The sequence below is a fragment of the Triplophysa dalaica genome, chromosome 9 (assembly GCF_015846415.1).
Source record: "Triplophysa dalaica isolate WHDGS20190420 chromosome 9, ASM1584641v1, whole genome shotgun sequence".
NCBI classification, from domain to species: domain Eukaryota; kingdom Metazoa; phylum Chordata; class Actinopteri; order Cypriniformes; family Nemacheilidae; genus Triplophysa; species Triplophysa dalaica.
In genome coordinates, this window is record NC_079550.1 from 13742032 (window position 1) to 13764257 (window position 22226).

Sequence of the window (22226 nt, forward strand, 5' to 3'; positions counted from 1 at the left end):
AAGGTCAAAAGCGCGCACTGCCTTAATATATCAACGTTTAATCAAGTTCAAAATCCGTCAGTAAAACCAGAGGTTTATCAGATGCGTGGGCCTGAGTTTGGTCAATCTAATTATTATTGTTTATTAATATGGATTTGTATTTTATTGTATATGGTACTCAACAGTTGATTCTTTGCTGAGGTCTACTGGGTTGTTACTGTTGCTATAAAACCATTAAAATATGCATCCATCCCTCAACAATTGGAAATGAATTAACTCAAAACATCGTTTTGTTAACACGCACTCCATGACACAACTGATTTTTATTGACAAGATTTTGCAGTGGTATTAAAAAGACTTGAGTACTTATAGAAGGCGGGAATGTTAGCATTTCAAGATATTAATCATATTAATCATAGCAAGAAACATTGCACATGAAATCGCACTAACCCAACATTAATAAGATATGAACCATACATTCATTGTACACGTCATGTTCTGTTTTTAAAAAGCACACGATCAATGAGATCAATGAAAACTACAGTAAGCAAAAGTACAGTAAAACTACTGATTCCAGCGTTCATTAAAATAATATGTTATTATGAGGACTACATAATAAATTGACAAAAGCAAACACTTCTTTACTTAAAAAGAAAATAATGTGCTCACTTATACTTTCCGATAATCTCCTGAACTACAGTTATTGTTCTCAGTGAAATATCTCTGCCAAGGGAAAGCGCAAGGGGTACATTTTTCTTCATTACAGCTCCAGTATTGTTGTAACATCTACGAAGACATGAGGAACATGGGAAAGTATTTTAAAAGCCAAAACAACTGGTTTGTCATTTCAGCAGGAGACAGGAAATCCCAAGCTCCTTTGGTGTTAAGTCTCTAACATAGATACCTTGTCACATGTGAATCCCCGCTCAATTGCCCACCAACTCCTACACTCCATATGCACCTAGTCATTTACTGCTATAGTGAGAGGACAAATCTAAAACATTGGCTTTAAATCATTTTGATATTGGAAATCCTACTTCAGAAGACTTTGTGCCAGAATAGCAGCAGGTTGCTTCTTTGGGACACAATGCCCTTTGTTTTTGATTTAAACATATTACAAGACCAATGTGCAAGATTAATGACACATTGTGAGAGTTATAGATTTTAGTGTTGTAAAACAAAGGAAAAAAACGAGAAATGACTCATTCACGCCAGTAATATGCCACTGTTATACTGTAGGAAATTTCATTATGTTGAGCCTTGGAGGCTCACAGTAACGCAAGAAAACCTTAATGTCAATGACTGGACAATGAGTATTTATAAGAGAACATAAATACAAAAAAATGAAACAATATTTACACCTCATTAATAGCACAATAAAGTGTAAACACATTCAGCCTGAAAGTGTTGACACCGGAAATAAAGCTTTTGTTAATATACAGATTGTAATAAAGCTCAAGCTGACTTATTGAATTCTTTTTTTAATGAGCTTTTCCAGTTTCCGGATGCGGGATGATTCTTGTTCAGGAGTAGGGGTACTGAAGGACAGTGATGGGCCACCGTCTGGTCCGGAGGGGGGAGTGGGCAACCTCTGTCTGAAAAGATCCAGCATGGAGCTCTGCTCGCTCCGCTTCAGCCCCTATAGATAAATACAGTAAAATATTAGATTTTTTTTATTAGGGTCCTTCTTTTACAACTCTGAAAGGAGATGTCAACCAGACTCACCTTCATATCGAGAATCTTCTGGAAAGTCTCCGGATTACTGTCAGCAAGGAGTTTGATGTAGTTGTCCACGAAGACCACTGATGGCTCATGAGGGGCCATGACCACCTGAGAGGTGGAGAGAAATAAGTCAGTTAATCTAGAGCTGGTCTCTCGGAAATGTCCCAGCATCTAAACATTCCCACATGATCCCCACTGAGGAACAGCACCAAACAAAGACCCAAAGCTGAAGTATCTATTTAGGGCCCGCATTTAACAGCGCAATTACGCCACACTTGAATGAATCTGAATTAGCCTCACCGGTAATTTTTGGGGGGCGCTATAATGAGTGTCTCAAATGAGCAGTAAAAAGAGGTTAAATAGGCTACAGGCCTGCGCTGTGAATCGGTTTTGTTCTGCTCCAAGGGCGGGAGAAAAAAGTTTAACTGGAGAGTTTGTGACTATTTAGATTTGCAACAGGGCAGAGGAACACATGGCTGACAGATACGGCGGGGAGAAAAAAGCATCTGAACTGGCATCCTTTCATACAGTACCTATTATCCCCTCAATACCTGAAGGCAAAAGGGGCCGGGATATATAAGGGCCAAAACGAAGAGGGACACGGAACACTTCGGATGGTTTTGGATTCTGCACGTTCCTTCCTTACCACAGAATGATTTATTTAGCGACTGTCCTGGAGGCGGTCCAGAAAAAACCTTGAGGAGGCTTGTTGTAGCTACCTCGTAAATGAGAAGGAGAGAATAGAGAGAGAGAGACAGAGAGAGAGAAAGACCAAATGAAAACGAGAGGAGGGGGAGAATGTCTGTCTTTCCGTTCATTTCCAAAAAGAGCCACAATGGGGGGGTTAAGACAGGCAAAAGAGAGTGTGGAAAACAGCCACGTTTCATAGGCAGGAGCATGCTTGGCTAGCACTACATCTTCCAGCTTCACATCTCTCTGAGGTTTGGGCCTTAATATGGCCAGGAACCCATTCCCAGCAAAGAGAAGACATGAAAAAATGAAGACATCTTTAACAGATTAAGCTCCATGTTTACCCAGTAATGAGCATCATGTGGACAACCAATCCACCACCAGCAATGAAGTTCACATTTCACCCATAAACGGTGTGGCGCTTCGCTCATGTAACTCAACAAGGATTAAGAACAAATGGTGACACGGCGAGACTGATGCTGTAAACAACTATGATATTGTTCCAAATATAACCACCACTTAGCGCATGGTATCAGAACCCTTTACGCCTTTACAAAATAACGTTCTTCTTCTCTGAAGCGCTCCACCAAAAACTACGAAGTTAAATGCTGATGAAGTTGGAAGTAATTACTTGGGAGGCACCTGGAGCCCTACAAAGCTTATTTAATGCAAACCAGATTTTGAAGACCAAGGTCAGGATCAAGGGCGGGTTTGTGTCAAAAATAAAGGGAAGGCATGTAAACACATTTTAGTTCACTGGTCATGTGCTCATATACACACGTCAGCCGTGTTTGTCATACTTAGCTGGTGTTGTTGTGATAACTTCAACAAAAGCTCTAATCAAGAGACCACATACTGTGACTCAACATTGCATTACCTTACTAATAAATCAGGTCTCCGTCTCATGAGGTGAAAATGACTGGCTCTTGCGTGTTTGTTAGTTTGAAATGGTCCTTGCATGATCTTGCATAATTAGAACTGATCCCGGTTTGAACATTAGGTGGATTAAGGATGAATTCCAGGCAGTTAAAAGACCAGAAGCAGGAAAGCCCTGGAGAGAGTTATAAAAGTATGAGGATCATGGGTAGGGCTGGAGACGGAGGACGAAGGTGGGTCTGGTGATCATGGAGAGGAAGATTCACAGAGGCACATGGCATTTTTTCCGGCATTCCACACTGCTTACCCTCCGTCTAGTAATAATATTAAAGGGACAATTCACCCCCCCAAAGATTCTGTCTTCATTATCTCACCCTCGAGTTGTTCTTAAAGGTGGGGTTAAATGCTATTTATAAAATGGTCAGTTCTGGTCCTTGATTCTGATTGGCTGAGCAGAGCTCTAAGCCCTTATAAAATACACCGATTTATAACAGCTGACCACATAACTTAGCCTAAATATCACTTTATTTACATTATTTTATGAAACATTGCTGTGCACATGGAATCGCGTTGTGCCACAACATCCTTAGCTGTTATAAAGTGCACTCAACCCACTGCTTTCTGGGGCTTATTGTTTTAATCATGCATTCTGACTTCTTCTCACTGTTAAATGTGCTGTCTTCTCATGTTTAACAAGGTGAAAAAAAACGAGATTTATGTGCTCGATACACTCTGCCCGGGTTCGTACAGTTTTCGGAAAGTTTTTTTCAAACATGAATTTCTGTTTCAGAACAAGGGTTCTTAGTTCCTTATTGGATCATTGTCCCGGACAAGCACGCCCACACATTAAACAGCGAGAGAAAGAGCATACCAATCAATATGGTTCATTCATTACTGAAGTTCTTTGGTATTTGTTCTTTTCATGGCATTTCGGTGATGAATGAAATATAACCGTTGGTTATATTTATGTAATGTAATCAACACAAAATTATAGTGAATCAAAACTTATGCAGGGATAATGCAATGATGTATTGTGTGGTCGTGCTTTAGTTCCGCATCCCCTGTATGCCTTCAGGAGCTCGACTGTTAGTTGGAAATAATCGGATAGTTGTAGCTGTCGTTTATAAATGTGATCAAACTAAATAGTCTTTGAACAAACTTGGAACATCTCGAGGGTGAGTAAATGATGACAGATTTTTTGGGGTGAACTGTGCCTTTAAAAGGAGCATAAAACAAAAACAATCCTTTTTAGTTTAAGGATGTTACTGTATAAACTATGCAGACTCTATTCACAATGTAACAACTAAGTCCTTCTAGACTAGCGTGTGGTCATCTAGAAGTCTTAAAGGTAAGATGAAATGGAAGAAATTATTATTTATTTTTAAGGTGCAAGAAACTTTGAATAAGACCAGGATATTGGGAAAAAGCTACAAAAATGCCAGTTTTAGTCTATATGCATATATATATATATATAAAAAGATGTCTGTAAGCACTCCACCCTCTGCTAAAGCTTCAGGCTGGAAAGCCAAGGCATGCGAGCATTTCCTGTCTCTCTGAGAAACCTCATTAAATCAGACGCGCACAGCTTGGTAAATAACTCCAACTGTGCGCAGCACCATGCAGAGCTTTATGAGCAAATGATCATTAAGGACTTCTTGTATTGAACTTCTCGACGGGGAAACCTGGTCAAAATAGAATCCGAGTGAATTCCCGAATGTTTACGGGCCGTAAATGCACATGAGGTTCCCACCTTGAGGATCATCTCCGCCCGAGTCATTCCTTTAACCACTATTTTGGTGTAGCTCGCCGGGGCTTTACGGACCACCTGAGAGCCGATGGAAGGAAGGTCTAGCAAAACAGTCTTGAGTGAATGAGTGTCCAGTAGAAGCTGTTCAGAGAAAAAGGACAGATTAATATTAAATATGAATTGTAATAGGGTAAAAGACCTTTTCCAAACATTAACACCACCAGGTTAAATCTCCACCTACCTGCTCTGCTCCAACCATGCTGATGGGTTTGCACCTGAATAGGTGGTTGATGAACTTTGGAATGAAGGAGCTAAAATAAATGTATAAATATAAAAGCAGGGTTTTAATTAGAAAAATAATTACAGAAAAGACATGTAAAAGGTCTTCGACTATAAAGAAAGGCAAGTCTTTAAAAACGTGGGTTTTAAAAAGTTTTGTCAAATCAATTAATTGCAGATATACATAGAGTGAGAGATATCTTAAATTATATTTATATTTTACTAAATATATGTATGTTTGTGTATTTATATTTATATATACATACATAAATATATATATACTGTATATACAATATATACACTCACCTATAGGATTATTTGGAACACCTGTTCAATTTCTCATTAATGCAATTATGGTGGTGGTGTAATGGTGTGGGGGATGTTTTCTTGGCACACTTTAGGCCCCTTAGTGCCAATTGGGCATTGTTTAAATGCCATGGCCTACCTGGGTATTGTTTCTGACCATGTCCATTTATATGTGTTTGCATATAAATACACAGAGCACACATGTATTATAAACAAAAACCCATTTTTTTCCCTTTTAAATAAAAAAAATGCTAACTCGGTTTACACATTCATATACACATAAAAGGTGTCACCTTCATACAGTATTTTATGATATGTTCTATAACATTTTGTGCTGTCGATTTTTCTGCGTTTTTTTGCGGCGGTACTGACTTGGTGAACTTAATGCAGAACTGGGTGAAGTATTTGCGTGTGGAGGCCAGGTTGTCTCTGATGATGGGCACGTTCTGTTTGATGTGCATGATCACAGAGGTCACATAAGGGCTTTGGTCTCCCACATGTTCCACGCTCTGCCACGGCATCTGCACAAACATACACAACAACCTGAGTTTAAAGCCACATACATTAAAAGTCACATTTTTAAGCAAGCAGAGCTTTCTGAAAGTAGGCGGTTCTGAAGTGGTAGAAGGCTACCTTGCTCATAGCCGTGAGGGCTGGATCACACGCAGCATCCAGGTCCTGAACCAAGAGCTGGATACTATTGGAAATAACCCTGCCAAACAAAGAGAGTCATGGGAAAATTACAAACAGACGGACCGGTCTTAAACTAATTTCCTTCGGGATCACATTAGTTCACGCTAAAGGTGCGTCTGGTATTTACGTGCTAAAAGTGTCCATCTCCCCAGTTAGGTTGATTCTCTCCATCAGAGATTTGTCCACTTTCTCTTTGAGTTTCTCCTCCAGCTGCAGACCAAACACACAACTTTAGCGAGAACACCCAACTTCAGGGTTTATTTGTAAATGTGAGGCATGTGCGTCTTGGCGAGGACCTGCTGTGTGGTGGCCAGGCAGTATTCGGCTGTGCTGAGGATGCTGCAGATGAGACAGAGCTCTTCTGTGGTAAACTTGGCCACTTCTGAGCCTTCTTTCTCCTTAAGCAAGCTGCTGATGGTCAGACCACCACTATTGGTACTGTTTCTGCATGCAAACATGTATCAAACACACACAAACATGGTTACCAAAGCACCCCAACCACCCCTCCGCCTCTTCACCACCCTCCCTACTGAAAGAAACACAAGAAAGACTGCATGGAAACCACAAGACAACTTTTTCTAAACAAATCCCCCCTTTTTAAACTCCCAAAGACAATACTGAGTAAACCACACTAGGCAACGGGTGGGGATTGTTCTTTCTTTGAACAGTGACACAGAGAAACTCCACATATGCGACCACACAGAGACGACCACTCCGTCTCCTCCCCAGCATTAACATCCCAGATACAAAAACAAGTTTTTGGGAGGATCAAAAAGCGAACCATAACAAAGGAAGGAAAAGGAAAAAAGTTTGGCGAAACATGGTCAGGTGACCCGCCGCTGGGCTCGACTCACTTGGGTAGGTTCCCGGAGAGGATCTTCCAGGCGTACTCGCGCAGATACTTCTGGAAGATTGTGGTAAGAGCGATCATGGGTTCTCCGGTGCTCAGTTGAGAACACTGGACCATGCACTTTTTGTAGTACACGAAGAGATCAGCACAGCTGGGAAGAACGGCACCAGCCTCATCTGTGCCCGATTTAGGTGGACCCTGTGTCCGGAAATCACTGACAAAGCGGTCGATGAGCTCTCCAAGATTCCTAGGACAAGGAACGGAACCATTAGCGATTGTCTACTGGGGTGAGAACATCAGAGACATGATATTACATTGATATTTGTATAGTTATTCAAAACTTTGATTTATTGTGATCCTTAACTCCTTTCTTTTTTATCAAGATGAGACTTTGGTGCTGTGCCCAGTTTTATTCTCAGCTCATTTTAGGTTTGGATTTTGAGTGTACATTGGCCCAATGCTACAGTGTACACATTAAAAGACTTACTCTCAGTGGTTGTATATCACCATTTCACTAATAACATATCATATCATATCATATCATATCATATCATATCAATACAGTTATACATGTAACAAAATCAACTACCAGACAACTAAATCATACCGAAATCTCAAACTTGCTGTATACAGTTGATATATTGTAAAATCACAGTAAATGGCCTTTCTCTTTCTGCACTGTGTAATAAGACACTAACTCCAAGAGAAGAATGAGGACACTTTCATGCCAGACAGGTCAGTCTGGAGTGGTATAAAGCAATTCATTGTTAACGGAAAGGTCATTTTGCTTTAGACAGTGCCAACAGGGCATTACACGGGCCAGAGAGAGGCCTACACAAGAAGCTCTTTACTTGGGGAAGCCTTGGGTGAGGAGAGAGAGAAACGAAAGAGGAAGTAAAGAAAGACAGCAAATAAAAAAGAAAGATGTGTAAAGAATGTGGTCCTTGTCAGGTTGTCTGAAACATCTGTGCTTAACAGCTTATGGGATCTGTTGCTGCCTCAGTTGCGGCGGAAAGATACAAGGGAACTGCTACAAAGGGGGCACAGGAAAGGGAAGCTCACAACTCAAGCGTATCGGAGCATCACTATCCCCCGAGTATCTAAAGAGGACCCACGAAGGACACTAGAGATATATTAAATCTGTTTAGCAACGAGGTTAGCTTCAAATGAATGGGCTACTACCTGGATTTGCTCCAAAATCTTTCCAAAGAGGCTGCATTTGAAGACATATTGTATCATTCAGGCAAAACTGCATACAGACGATTTCACTCACTTGTCCTGCGATTCGATGTAAACGTAAAGGTGAGGCTCAAAGCATTTGGAAACGATGCCATGGAAGGGGTTGTCTGGAGCTTTGGGCTTCTTTGGCTGTGAACATCAAAACATTATTCAGAATTTCTTTACAGGTTCTTTTATATATGATCCCAGCACAAGGGGGTAAATTCTGTTGCAAAAACATGTCAACATTATCACAACTTCTCACAAACCCGAAGCGTCAGAAATGTTCCTACAAAACCTGAGGCAATTTTAAGATAAAAGAACACAATCTCCATGTAATAAATGTAAGAGCTAAGTCAGAATCAAACATATAGGAGCGGTTATATTAGGGGTTATTTTAAAATAGGACTACGCCTTGGTTAAATTAGGATATTTAAAGGAATAGTTCAGCCAAAAACTAAAATTTGCGGTTTATTTACTCACCCTCAGACAAACCGAGATGTAGGTGACATTTTTTCTTGATAAAACCATAAAGAAGATTATTTGGTAAATCCGCAGCCCTCTCTGTTTCATATAATGGGAGACTATGGGGTCTAAGAGTTCCTAAAGCACATACTTCCAAAAAGCAGGTTCCGGGCGACATGATGACGTTTCGGGAAGTTAATCGTTTGATATTTTCATAAAACTGAACGTCGTTTTTAATAATAATAGCCATAATGTGCAGCCTCTGCACACAATCGCAACAAAGTTACTTCACAAAACGTGTTTTGGAATTATGTGCTTTTGGAACTCTTAGACAGGTGGACCCCATAGACTCTCATTATATGAAGCGGAGAGGGCTGTGAATTTACCAAACAAACAATCTTCTTTATGGTTCTACTCAAGAACAAATGTCACCTACATCTCAGATGGCCTGAGGGTGAGTAAATAACAGCAAATTGTAGTTTTAGGGCTGAACTATCCCTTTATGTTGTTTTTAAAAACATACTTTACGAAACACATTACTGGTGGGAATCCTGAGACAAAACAATCGCACTGATATATTTTAAGATAAGTCAGTGCAAGTTATTTTCTATTAAGGCATCTCTAACATTTAAGTTAGTCTGGTACTAGCATTCAGCCCTGTCTGGGAAACCGCCTCATAGGGTTTAAGAGTTAACGTGATAAACACATTTTCCAAGCACATGGAATCTGTAATGTTTTCATAACACATCAATTAGAGAAAATGCGTCTGACCGAGGCCCGAGTTCAAGTGTAAGTCAAATTAAAGCACATCAGAAAGAAATGTAAATTGCATGCTGGAATGGTACCAAAAGCAATATTAAACAATGGGTGGGGTAAACTGCATACTGTATGGGACAAATGGGGTCAGAGTGTCCTATACTGCAAATCTATTGCAGAAGTAAATGGTGAAATTAAATTCCTGACTAAAGATGTCAAACATACCGGTACAAGTGTTTGAATTGTGAAATTTCATCGGTACTGGCATAAACTATTTCGCATATTTCAGCTTACCCTGTCCAAATCTTCATCTTTTTCTGATACGTTCTCCTCACCAGACTCGTCCTCCAGAAAGGGGTTTGTAGGTTCTAGAGGAGTCTCTGTTTTTTTCTGCTGAAAACGCATAAAAACATCAAACAACAGTCAAAACAGAACAACTCAGAGTACCAGTGCATTCACGGCCCAGTAAGACTTTTGTGTTTGCCAAAACTGGTCTCACCCCAGGCCCATCGTTCAAGGTGCAGCCTGAAAACCGCTTAGCCAGCAGTCCCTCAAAATTGGTGGTCCTCTGAATAGCAAAGAGCAAAAGTTTGACCTCGATCTCCCTGGCGCGGGTTCGCATCAGCTTGGCCAGTTCGGTTCTGATGAGCAAACAAAAAAAAGAAGAACGGTAGTGAGCGAAACATAACGTGCCAAGTAGGACAGGGGCTTCAGGTCATTGCTTTTATAGGCCAGCATGTGCAGATGCCTGGTTTGGTTGTCAAACGAGACCACAGTGGATCACTGTTGTTTTCACAGGACAGATCCGATTACAGTCATCTTAAAAAAGTCCCATGTTGCGAGAACAAAATAGACAGAAAAAAGCTAAAGATGGTGTTGCAGCATATCAGCTCTTACATAAAGATTTGTCAAAAGGAGTAATATTTAAGATCAGATTACAATGGACATAAAGCGTTCTTTCCAAACACTGAGGGTTTTGTAATGACTCTCTTGAGAGGACTCTGACTGAAAACACACACGTACAGCATACTTCAGACTGCTACTGAAATTCTAGACATGCACAGCAACCAGCACAGTTCGGTGTTTTGCCAAACTACCCCATACGTGTGTGTTATGTAAGGTCTAGATACATTTTGTTCTGAAGTCTTTGTAGTAAACTAATAAATGCAAATGCAAATTTAAAGGTGGAGTAATTTTTTGAGGATCTATTGACAGAAATGCAATATTATAAACATAACTATGTCTTTGGAGGTGCATAAAGAGGAGTTATGTTTTTTATTATTTATTAGAATGAGCTATTTCTATCCACATTCACCGCGGATCCACTTACAGGGAATTTCGCCATGTTTTTTCTACGGTAGCCCTAAACTAATTGTCTAATTTGGCAAAGAAATGAAAAAGTGACGACATCATTGCCCTATGAGAGTCATCATAGTCCGTTGAAAAAGAGGGGTGGAGTGAGCCCTTGGTTGCAATTCGCAGCCTCACTGCTGTATGACGCTAATTTTCACACCCTGGATCTTCATAGACTGTGTAAACACTGTGGTACTTTCCGACATCTGATGTTGTGAGTTACCTTTAGAGCGAGGAGCCGTACCTCGTTATATGACAGAACTCTACAGCGATGCGTTCTGTCATGCACCACTCCTCGGGGAACATGCGCCCGTACTTCTCCTCATAGTCCACTAGCTGACGTTTGATCCACGCATAGCGCCGATCGATCTTGTCAAGCCATGCCACCTGTGTTTGGGAAAGCAGAACAAATAACACGCTTTCAGCATACAAAATGAAACAGTTAGAGTACAAGGTTTTAGGTCACACTCACATCCTGGTTCTCCTGGAAGAGCACTAAGTATTCAGAGAGGTGCTGTCTTATGAACTTTTTGATGATCTCCTGCTTAATACGAGGATCCAGGACATTCGCTACCAAGCAGGCATCTCTAAGCACCATGCTAGGACCTCCAGATTTCTGTAAATAACAAACCAAATAGTTTCGTTTAAATCTGAACCTCAGTTAAAACAGAGAGTATGGATGTATGTTAGGAATAAGAAATGGAGTAAAAAAAACTTCTCAGTTTACTTTTGACCCCTGCGCAGGAAAAGCCTCCTCGAAGTCAGCAAGAATCTGAGTGCCAAGTTCGCTCTGTGCTGCTTTGACTCTGAGGGACAAACACACAGGTGAGATTGTTTACTAGACACCTGGTGGGCTCAGAATGCAATAGCCTGATGTCCGTTGAGGATATAAAAGCACAGAGCAGTCCTATCAGGTTTTCCCTAAGGTACCCCTTATAACAGGTTTCAAGTGATAGTTCACCCAAAAATGAAAATTCTGTCATCATTTACTCACCCTCTTGTCATTTCAAACCTGTGTGACTTTCTTCCACAGAACAACAAGGAATTTATTTGAAAGAATGTTAGTAACCATTCACTATCAAGAGGGTGACAGAATTTTCATTTGTGGGTGAACTATCCCTTTAAGATCTAATTTGAGTATCATAATGCATGCATAATGCATTGTATTTAATATCAAGATAGAAATAAAATGCTACCAAAAATCATAGGGGCGGTTAGAACAACTGAATTCAATAGGAGAAGTCAGCACCCAAGATTAAAATAAAATAAAAAAGAAACAGAAGTAACAGCTACTTGTATGAAAACAGATGTCCAATTAAATTCTACTAACCAATGAGGCCAAATTCACCTTGGGACAAAAAAATCTCAATAATCAGAGACTTGCCCCTTGCACATTGAGCCCAAAAATTGCGTCCGAAATTTTCGCACGTTAAAATATAGATACGACCTCACGTTGTGTCAATCACATTCACACACCGCCTCCAATATTTTCGTCCGTCATAAAAAAATTTGGACCGGGTTCGATTCTCTGCGTTTTACACATCCGTCAAGTATTTTGAGTGAACTTTTTTAACAATTTAGAGACATCTTACAAACGAGATCCAAATACGAAAAAACTCATACGAAAACTTTGGAATGTATGTGCAAAGACCTTAAAGGTACAGTTTGTAAGACAGGTTTGTAAGACATCCCTTTAGCAGTAAAATATCCAAAAACCACTAGGCCAATGTTATATATTTTTTCAGCTGAGTACTTACAATATCTCATATGTTTCCAACTGCTTTTAAATACAGAGAAAATCGCCAGTGGACCAGTGGACAGTGGACCGGGGCCGTTTAGTCGCTCGTCAGTGGCGTCATATCCACGTTACCCTTTGTCGGCGCCTTAACTTACGTAGCAACCGCGTTACACTGTCATACACACATGCGGAATGAGTTTGTACCATCGGTCCGTCTAGCATTATTGCAAATGATGTGGGTACATTCAAAATAACTTTTACTATTATTGTTTTGAAAACTCACACCATCGAATTGGACAATAACGGTGACATCTATGACTTACAATTTAGTTTTGAACCTTACATTTCTCTGGTCTAATTCATTATAATGAAATAAAATGATTTCATCAAACGCAACATTTATAAAACTTTATTAATTTACCTCTTCCGCTAACATGATTTCTCGTTCCCGTCTGATTGATGTATCAGGGGTACCATCAGTGGTGGAGTTGAAGACAACATATCCCATCATTCCACGCTTCTACACAGCGTCATCAAGCTACACAATTGTTCTTGTTTTGATCGTGCGCCCTCTAGCAGCGATTTCTACAAACTGTGCCTTTAAGTGCTTAGAGTGCCAAGTAAAGGCACTCCATCCAAAGTTTGGATGAACCACAGCATCGTGACTAGATGATGTTCTTTTCATTTCTGGATCAGTTGTTGGCTCAACATACCAGACAGGCGTCATCCAAAGTAAAAAAGACAGAAAAAGAGACTGAAGGGAGGGATTGAGACGCATGCGTTTGCCAGTCAGCTACCAGTCTGTTCCTTAACCAGCTCCACCATGACACTGTCTGAACCGCAGCACATCCCTCAGCTGCTGACCCTGATCAAACATATCTGCCACACCTTTCAACCAACCACACATCTCTATTTACGGACAGTCGGGTACAGAATGAAAACATCCCCTTTTCTCCATATTTGTCAACAAATAACATCCAATTATATAATGCCATCACAACATCCCTGAACAATTGTTTTGGGATCTTACTGTGTGCTTAAAACATCCCAGGGGGGGGTTATTTAATTTACAGTACAGTCTAATCCTCCATTCTCATCAACTCCTTTTTATCGCCAAACCGAAATAAAGCGGTGCTGATGAATTTTGGTGCATTAAAATGCTGTTTTAGCCACACGCTATATTTGCTTGAGCCACAAGATCTCCAAATGCATCATTCAGAGGTCTAATGAAGTTCACAGATAATCTCATTACATCCTGACTACAGAGACATTAAAAAGCAAGCACAGACACATGCTTTTCCAGATAAACATTAAGAAACTGGAACAATCAGGGGAATTGTTTTCCACATCAAACACACCCTTCCTTGCCATCTGCTTATAAACCAAAAGCTTTATCGCAGCATCCAACATAAACAAGCAGTGGGAAGCGCAGAACCATACAGGCCTTTTCCTTAGAAAAGGGCCCAGTCTTCAAGCCTGCCGGGGACGGGGAATGTACCACCCATTTACAGAGAGCTTCACCTCTGGGAATAGCCAGAAACAAAGAGTCGCTTTCCGCTGAGAGAAAAGGCCAAAGTGGAAAAAAGTAAATAAGAGACACCGTGGAACAGATTTCCTTCCTGCACTGCATCTTTTGTAAACAAAAACAGGATCCAAAGAGCCTCAGAACCACTGAATTACAGCAGGGCTTTAGTCATATAAACAGTGCCTGTTTATACCTGGAATTAAATGATCTCAAGTGGTCAGGTGAGACAGACTGGCGGTCAGACCTGGTAGTAATATGAGGCTTATGCTGCCTAAACAGGCTTCACAAATTGAAAATTTCCAAGTTTATTGTGCTCTTTGGTGTTATAAGAATAGGGAATCATGGTGAACAAGTCAAAATGTAAACAGAATAAGGTTGCCTTCAGATACTAAAATGAAGTGATCTGACTGGGATCATCAACCTCTTTATCGTTTCACATCTTTATCTAGATTCAGATTTTGAAGTTTTGGTTATATACATGTTATTTTTAATTTGTATATTAAACATACAGAATTTGTCAAAAAGTTATTATATTATAGATGCACCAATATATCGCCCAATAATCCGTACCAGTCAGTAAAAGCACATTTTCATACTATACAATGAAATTATGCATTTTAAAAAAATGTTAAGAAACATCACCAGTATCAATATTAAAAGTCATTATATGAATTACTAACACTCAGAAATGTTCATTTAATCTTCAAAATCGGTATCGGCACATAACACTCTGAATAATAGGCTATCGCTGTATCATTGGAGAAATTTAGTATCATGCTTCTCTAATTTATATAAATAAATATGAAAGATTTTAACAGCAAGACAAGGCAATGTTGCCTAGTAGTTAAAAAAAAGACAAAATGTATTCAAAAAACTTCAGACACAGTATCGGTTTCCCTTCTGCCATGTTTGAAATTAATGACCCGCTATTATGATTCCCAAGTAGTAAATACGACCAAAATTTCTGTCTTGTAGACTAGTATTTGTGATAATTCCAATAGTGCATGTAAGAAGCATTAAATGTGACTGCAGTCTCTGACTTTGTGAGTCCATGGCTTTGTTTCACAGACAAGGCTCAGCTTAAGCCAGGACTTTGTTTTAGCACAGTGTTTTTTAGACAGGATGAGTATCCTCACCTCTCTGACAGCTGGCGTATCTGAGGGATGCCCATATACTTCTGGAAGTGCTCGAGCACATTGACCACACCCTGGAGGAGATTGGCCACCTCACCATACTGCCTCTTTCGAGTCATAGCTCTGCAAACAAGCAATCATACAAGCTTATAGCGCACTGTTACTGCTAACCAAAAAAAACAAGTTATTCCTGAAAAATAGCGGATACATCTAATCTACACATACTCAAGAGAGTCCACCCCACCCGCCAGCATGTGCAGGTGATTCAGGGTAGTTATAGAAGTTGTCAGGTGACGCTTTGCATGGTCCAATTGCTTGATGTCCCGTGTGATCTCCTTCACCTGGAGGAAAGCAACATTTTATATGCTTTCACGTTTCTCCATCACAATCAGAAAAAGGACAAAGCATCGCTATTGTTCCCCGTCTCATGCTGCGAGCCAATCCCTGCCCTTCCTCTGACCTCCACTGCATAACTCTCACAGATGGCCTATGCATTACCATGGGCTTAAAGAGTGCTGTGGACGAAACCACAGGATGTCACAGTTTCTTCTGCCTTGGTTACCCTGCCTGTTAGGGTGGGTGGGTGGGCGCGAACAGCTATTTACTCTGGGTCGACTTTCAGGCCTTAAATGACTAGGTTCCTGTCTGCAGGGCTTATTTTTACTCACCATTTGCTCTGATTTTTCTGCTTTGTCTTTGATGTCTTTGATTTTGCCAAAGAGTTGCTGGATGGCTTTCTGTGCCTCCTCCAGCGCCTGAAAGAGAAGACAAAGATCTAAAATGACACAAACACCACCGCAGCAGCATTACAGATCGCCGTCAGCTCATTGTTATTCATACTCTGCTGTATCAGCAACCTCAAGTTCACTGGATCAAGTTGAGTTTACGTTGGATTCGATTCATCTCTTTCAAAGTAGCTGAATAGAAAAACAGACCCTCGACCCAAATCCATCTGCCACATCAAACGCGATTATTAATTGGGCTCATATTTTATACAAAAACACGAGCCGGATCCTAGGTTGAAATGAAATGAAGATTTAATGAACGTGCTTCCTGCCTGGCCTCCTGACCCCGTTTTATTTTTAGTGGGAAGATCTATGTTCTTCAGAAGGGTGGGGACCAAACCGCATAACCTGATTTAACTGCCCTTGCTGCGTTTTACTCTACATTCTTGAAGGCCAAAACCGCAGCAGCTGTGCTCTTGGCCCTTCCACTTGTTTCCCACCTGATCGCACCACTTCACAAGGTTTATGGCTTGGCCTGACTTGTGTATGATCTTCCTGGTCGCTCAACTGCAGAGTCACGTCCAACATCTCCCATTGAAGCCATACTGCCAGAGTTCGGACTCTGACAATGCGTAATTACAACCATGACGTACTTCTGCAGCTGTAGGGATGAGTGGGAACTCTGGCCACTGCCAATCCATGTAGAAAGACGTGGCTGCGTGAAGAGTGAAGAGACTTTGGCCGACTCTACCCGATTTCTTTCACAGGCAGATGGAATACTAACAGCCGGCACCAGCTGCCCCCTGGAATTTACCACTTTTACAAGCCTCCTCAAAAACACAGAGACGCTCTCTGAGTTTCTCTCTCACATACACACACAGTGTTGACAATGATGCATACTTCTTTCTAAGAAAGAATTTTTCACTGTGAGACCCTTCCAGGGTCATGCTTAGATTTTGAATAAATTGGACTCAATCTGAGGCATCTTCTCAAGACCAGTCTTCAGTAAAAAAAGAACCACATTAAAAGAGAGGAAGATGATTTTCTGAAGATAGAAGGTTTGTTGGAAGGAGAGTCCCTTGATCTCCTTATCTTCTAATACTCTTTGATGGGAGAGAGTGAGAGTTTATTTGGATCTGGCAGGAAGCAGAGCAGCTGCCACGCATGTGGACTCTATTTGCAGTTTAGGGATGTTTTTCCCCCAGATGGTTTAGGCGGGCCACAGACTATTGGACGACATGAGTGCTGGGATGCCTGCTATATCTCCCTGATGTGAATTCAAGAATATGTAGGACCTTTGAGAAAGATTGAGAATGAATATCATGTCGATCAAAGGCACAGACAGGACTGAGACTCGTTTGATATATGATTATGATGTCAATCGTAGACAGCTGTCAACACACACATGCACAATTCCTGATTATTTATCACTGATTATTCTGGATATAAATGTGTCCTAAGAGTGGGAGAGAGGTGCTGAAGTAAAAAGCCTGGTTTCCTTTTAAACTCTGTGCAACCAATTTTCTTTTTTTTTCTTTTCTTGTAAGGGCATATGATATTTGATGGCATTCAAAGGGTTTTGAAGATGTAGATTTAAGAGTTTATATCAATATTTTAACCATAAACGCGTCGCTATTCTTCCAAAACCTCAGATCTCCAAATATTTGTTTTGTTAGGGATTGGAATAAAAAAAAGTGCTTTTTAAATTATTAAATACAGTATTGTCAAAGTAGACAAGCACTTTTTAATACTTTTTGGTTAGATATTTGCAAAACAAGCAAAATAAGTAGATAGTAGGTTTCAGAAGGGCAGCATGATGGATTAAAGTGTAATGGAGTTGCTCTTTGATATTTTTTCCCCATTTTAATATGACCTAAAATTGTATAATCACTGCAAATATTAAAATAAACAAAAACCTGTAGCACAGTGTTTCAAGCATATACCAAAATTAAAACCCATCTCAAATATTACTTTTTTCAAATGTGTACAAAAACTTTACCTATTTTATGAATAAAACATGAATTAAATATTTGTATAAGACTGGGGAGTGAATCCTGGGCATTAAAGCAAATCTGTTGGGAAGCTTCAAAAACTCAACAATGCAGCAAAGGATTAAAATAACTGCCAAGGCAAATACAAACAAAGTATCTATCTATAAGGACTGATAGAAAACCGTACATGCAGTAAACTTTCCATCCTGTGTTTAGATTAAATATTTATACTACATTCTTGGGGAGGAACCTTCTCGGCATTCCTAATAAGCAGCTCCAGATGCCAAAAACTACATGAGACATCCTTATTCCAACTGGCTCCCTGACAACTATAAACTCTCATCTGAATGCTCCATCTCGAAACACAACATGGCAAAGTTTTTATATGGAACTTTTTCAGGCATTAAGGAAAATAATATACATTGACATGACAAAGTGAGACAAAGGGAAAAGCACAATGAGAGACTAACCAAATAATTTGAACTAAAGTCATCATTTGAACTAGTAATTTTCCCTAGACCTTTTATTAGCCCTTTTTTATGCATCACCCTGGGATGCTGGGCTCTTATTGGATGATGTCTCCTCATTATTCAAAGTTGTCAATATATATAGATATTTTTTATACTGTTATATTTTTGTCTACTAAACACATAAGCAAAGACCGTAAGACTGAAAGGTTTTTACACTGAAGAGAAACAGTTCGGTCAAGTGAAACTTTTAAACAATACTAATAGTATAAATATTTTCAGTATTTTCAGAGATAAGCACAGCTAGTTATTACAGTCAAGAATGAATATACATAGCAGGCAGGTGATAACAAAAACAAAGAGTTTTTGGCCCAATGGTCTTTAAACAGCATGAACATCTGCATATCAGGCCCTCAGCTTCATCCAAACATCATAGACTCAGATCAGACTTACTGAAATACCCAATTCTAACTTTGGTAATTTCTGCATCACATGGGAAACCTGAAAAAAAACTCTCAGGTCTCTCACACACACACACACATCCTTCTAACTCCTCCACACAGCTAGAAATGTCATCAAGCGCACCCCAGAGATCCCGTTCCAGACGTGGATGTCTCCATCTCTCAGATAAATACTTCACAGACTAAACAAAAAAAAAACAACAGTGTGTCTTTCCAGTACACTCCCTCTGTCTCCACCATTACTTCTAGACCCCAGCTACATGTGTAATCCACACCTTCCAGCAGTTGCATCTGCTGAAAGGATTTTCCTCTGCTACATGGAAACATCTCTGAAGTTTACGGGCTGTGAGACTCACGACCCCATGTTAAAGCTAAAACGTTCAGACACAAGCAGTTTCCATGTGAAGTGCATTCTGTGAAATTCAGGACCAGCTGACCCCACTCGCAGGTCTTAGCCGCATTCGCCGCTCTACCTCACAATCAAGGGTCACATTTCACCTCAGCCTGCTGTCCTGATTAGGAACAGATCTGTGTTGAATCAAGGTTTCCAACTTGTCCAAAAAACAGCAGAACACCAAACCACAATGTGGAATGGAATCGCTACTGAGAAAAGGGAAATTCACGGTAAAATGTGCCTTCTTTTCCAGAAAGAGACAGCATCTGTGTCTGGAAATGCAATGGCTGTTACAGCACATCCAGAGAGGAGAAATGCAAGAGAAGCACAGGTTGGCATTCAAAATGAATGTCAATTTGAAGTGGAGAGAGGGTGGTTTACCTCAGGAGAAAATTCAAAAGTACTAATGCTACCTTTACCACGTCAATCATTTTGCTACGTAAATTTTTTTTAAGCACTTTGAGGAAACTGCTTGAGACCCAAAAGAATCATCCTTTATAGCTTCTGGGTCTGTGTCAAGTATTTAAAACGCTTACAGTCTGAAACCCTAGACGTCCAAAAAGCTGAATACAAGAGAAAACTATTTAAATTTATGGACTAACACATATTAATGTATATATTTTCATAAGTTTTAAAAGTATTGGTCATTGCCGTGTAACAAACAACAAACCAAAAATGATAAAAACTGATAGAAAAAGGGCCCAGCATTTGTAATTAAATATTCATCTATAATAAAATATATATTTTTTTTACATTTAAACGTTTTAAAGAATTAAGATGGATTTATTAAGTTTCAACAAAATTAAACGACTCACCTGTCTGCCATCCTGTCCCACATTAGTTTGTCCCCTCACCACCGTCCTGATGTTATCATCCAACCGTCTAAAGAAAGAATAATTATATTCAACAATAAACATAAAAATTGCTAACTTCAGTTATATAAACAAAGTCTTCACAGTCTAAAAACGTACCTGATTTTTAGCCGTATGTTATTAACCACGTCATCTATATTGGCCAATGACTATAAAAAAAAATCAAACAGATATGTTAAATATATTTCTATACCAATTCGAATACATCAGCCACAAAATTGGTGATTACTTTATACACAAAGAGAATGGCGCTCTCTACTGGTCGAGAAACAGCTGGACATTGAATTAATATTTTGGACTGAGACCTACCCTACAGAACCTTTAATCAATTTTCATATTTATTTTGTGAAACATGGTTAAGGGGTACTGGTCTTATTATGGTGGCCTACAGACAAATGAATCATCATTATCTAATGATCTGGAATAATCATACGAACAATCCTGGAACAAAACTGGAGCTTTCAACATCACAAACAGAATTCACCACACTACATTCATTATACAGTTTTAGATGGAAAACCAATTTTTCAATATAAAATTACCTGCTCGGTTGGAAACAAGGTATTAATGTACTCAACAGCATTAAAATCAGCTCGATCCAACGGGTCTTGGCTTGGAAAAACCTGGAAAATTGAATAGAGAATAAATAACTTCATCAAAATTAAGAGCAGGTTTAATGCTGCCATATTTTAAATGTGGTCCAGAGGTCTCTAAGCCATAAATATGTATAGTCCACTTTGGGTGAAGCTAAGGTAGCACCAAAACAAATGAACCAAGATTAGAAACTGTATCAATTATCAAATTCTGGACTGAAGATGCAGAGGAAGACACAGATTATTGAAAAATCTGCACATCCCTCTGCATCACCTGCCTGTCTCCATCAAACTGATCAGAATTGGTTATAGGATATCATCTTTCTAGTGTTCGGCACTGCTCAACAAAACAACACCAATGTATATCCACATATGTCACATTGTATTTTTCTTCGTGGTTCAGTTTATTTATATTATAAACAAACACATAACGTATAGTTTTGTTGCGCCAAAGTTGATACCATTTTCCTGACACCTGCCTCCCTCCCTCCCTCCCTCCAAAATAGCAAAGCTACCTGTCTGATGCTCGTTGAAACAGCTTGTTGACAAATGTTACTCAACGAAATACATAAAAATACTACATTCTAACAAGAAAATACATTAAAAAATCATTCGTGGTGTGTTAAACTGGCCATTAGAGATTGAAACAGCTGACTGAGCGCGCTCACTGTGACACCATTACAAATGGACACAAAACCAACAAACAGCCTCACCTGCTCAATAGCCAGCTGCACTTCTGGGGTAAGGTGCAATATCGCTTCTAAATCTTCCACAAACTCTAATTCCTCATCTTCCATCATTATGGACGGTAAACAGCGCCTTTATTTTCCTGTCTCCTGTGCTGATGACGTGACCGCTTCTTTACCTGCGAAGATAAGCAAGGGGACGTGATGTATTAGCGCCCTCTATCGCACTGGAGACACACTAGCGTTCGCAGACGTTTTAAATACACTCTGGGTGACACAATGACACAAAAATATTGTTTTTGCAGTATACAGTATGTACACTGTGTATAGTATGCAGATTTTTGTATGCTCGGATGAATTTTTTGCCAGACACTTACCAAATGTACACTGTAAATGAGTTGCCTGTATTTGTAAGAGCTTCATTGTTAGACAATGATCAATTCATACACACTTTTTACATTGTATCCAATTCTCACTACTGTGACAAGCAGTAAACTTGAATTCCGTTTTAAACGCCCAGTGAGTTTTGTTAAAGCAACTATATCAAGATTTTAGGATTTCTAGCAACATTAGACTATTTAATATTGTAAAGTACGATTATATTGTTGTAATTATATAGTATTGCATTAGGTTTATGCCCGCTCATACGTTTGTCTATGTGGTTGTCTGGATATTTGGAGGATTTTTTTATTCTGTATGGTTTTGAA

The 22226-nt window shown here is 39.7% G+C and overlaps 1 protein-coding gene across 2 annotated transcripts; it reads right to left on the reverse strand.

The window, feature by feature from the left end:
• Positions 1-283: 283 nt before the first annotated feature.
• vps53 (VPS53 subunit of GARP complex) lies at positions 284-21718 on the reverse strand. Of its 2 annotated transcripts, none has more exons than XM_056757178.1 (22): positions 21547-21718; positions 20783-20863; positions 20340-20389; positions 20184-20250; positions 15999-16085; positions 15556-15671; positions 15334-15453; positions 11662-11740; positions 11407-11550; positions 11179-11321; positions 10081-10222; positions 9876-9971; positions 8416-8510; positions 7147-7389; positions 6589-6736; positions 6420-6502; positions 6233-6311; positions 5972-6120; positions 5256-5325; positions 5018-5155; positions 1705-1809; positions 284-1618 (listed from the first exon to the last, which is right to left on the reverse strand). In XM_056757178.1, exons 1-22 carry the CDS (start codon positions 21631-21633, stop codon positions 1445-1447), a joined length of 2496 nt encoding a protein of 831 aa, XP_056613156.1. In that variant the 5' UTR covers positions 21634-21718; the 3' UTR covers positions 284-1444. The 2 variants fall into 2 exon arrangements, with proteins under 2 accessions (XP_056613156.1, XP_056613155.1); XM_056757177.1 differs by having other exon boundaries at positions 9876-9974.
• Positions 21719-22226: the final 508 nt, after the last annotated feature.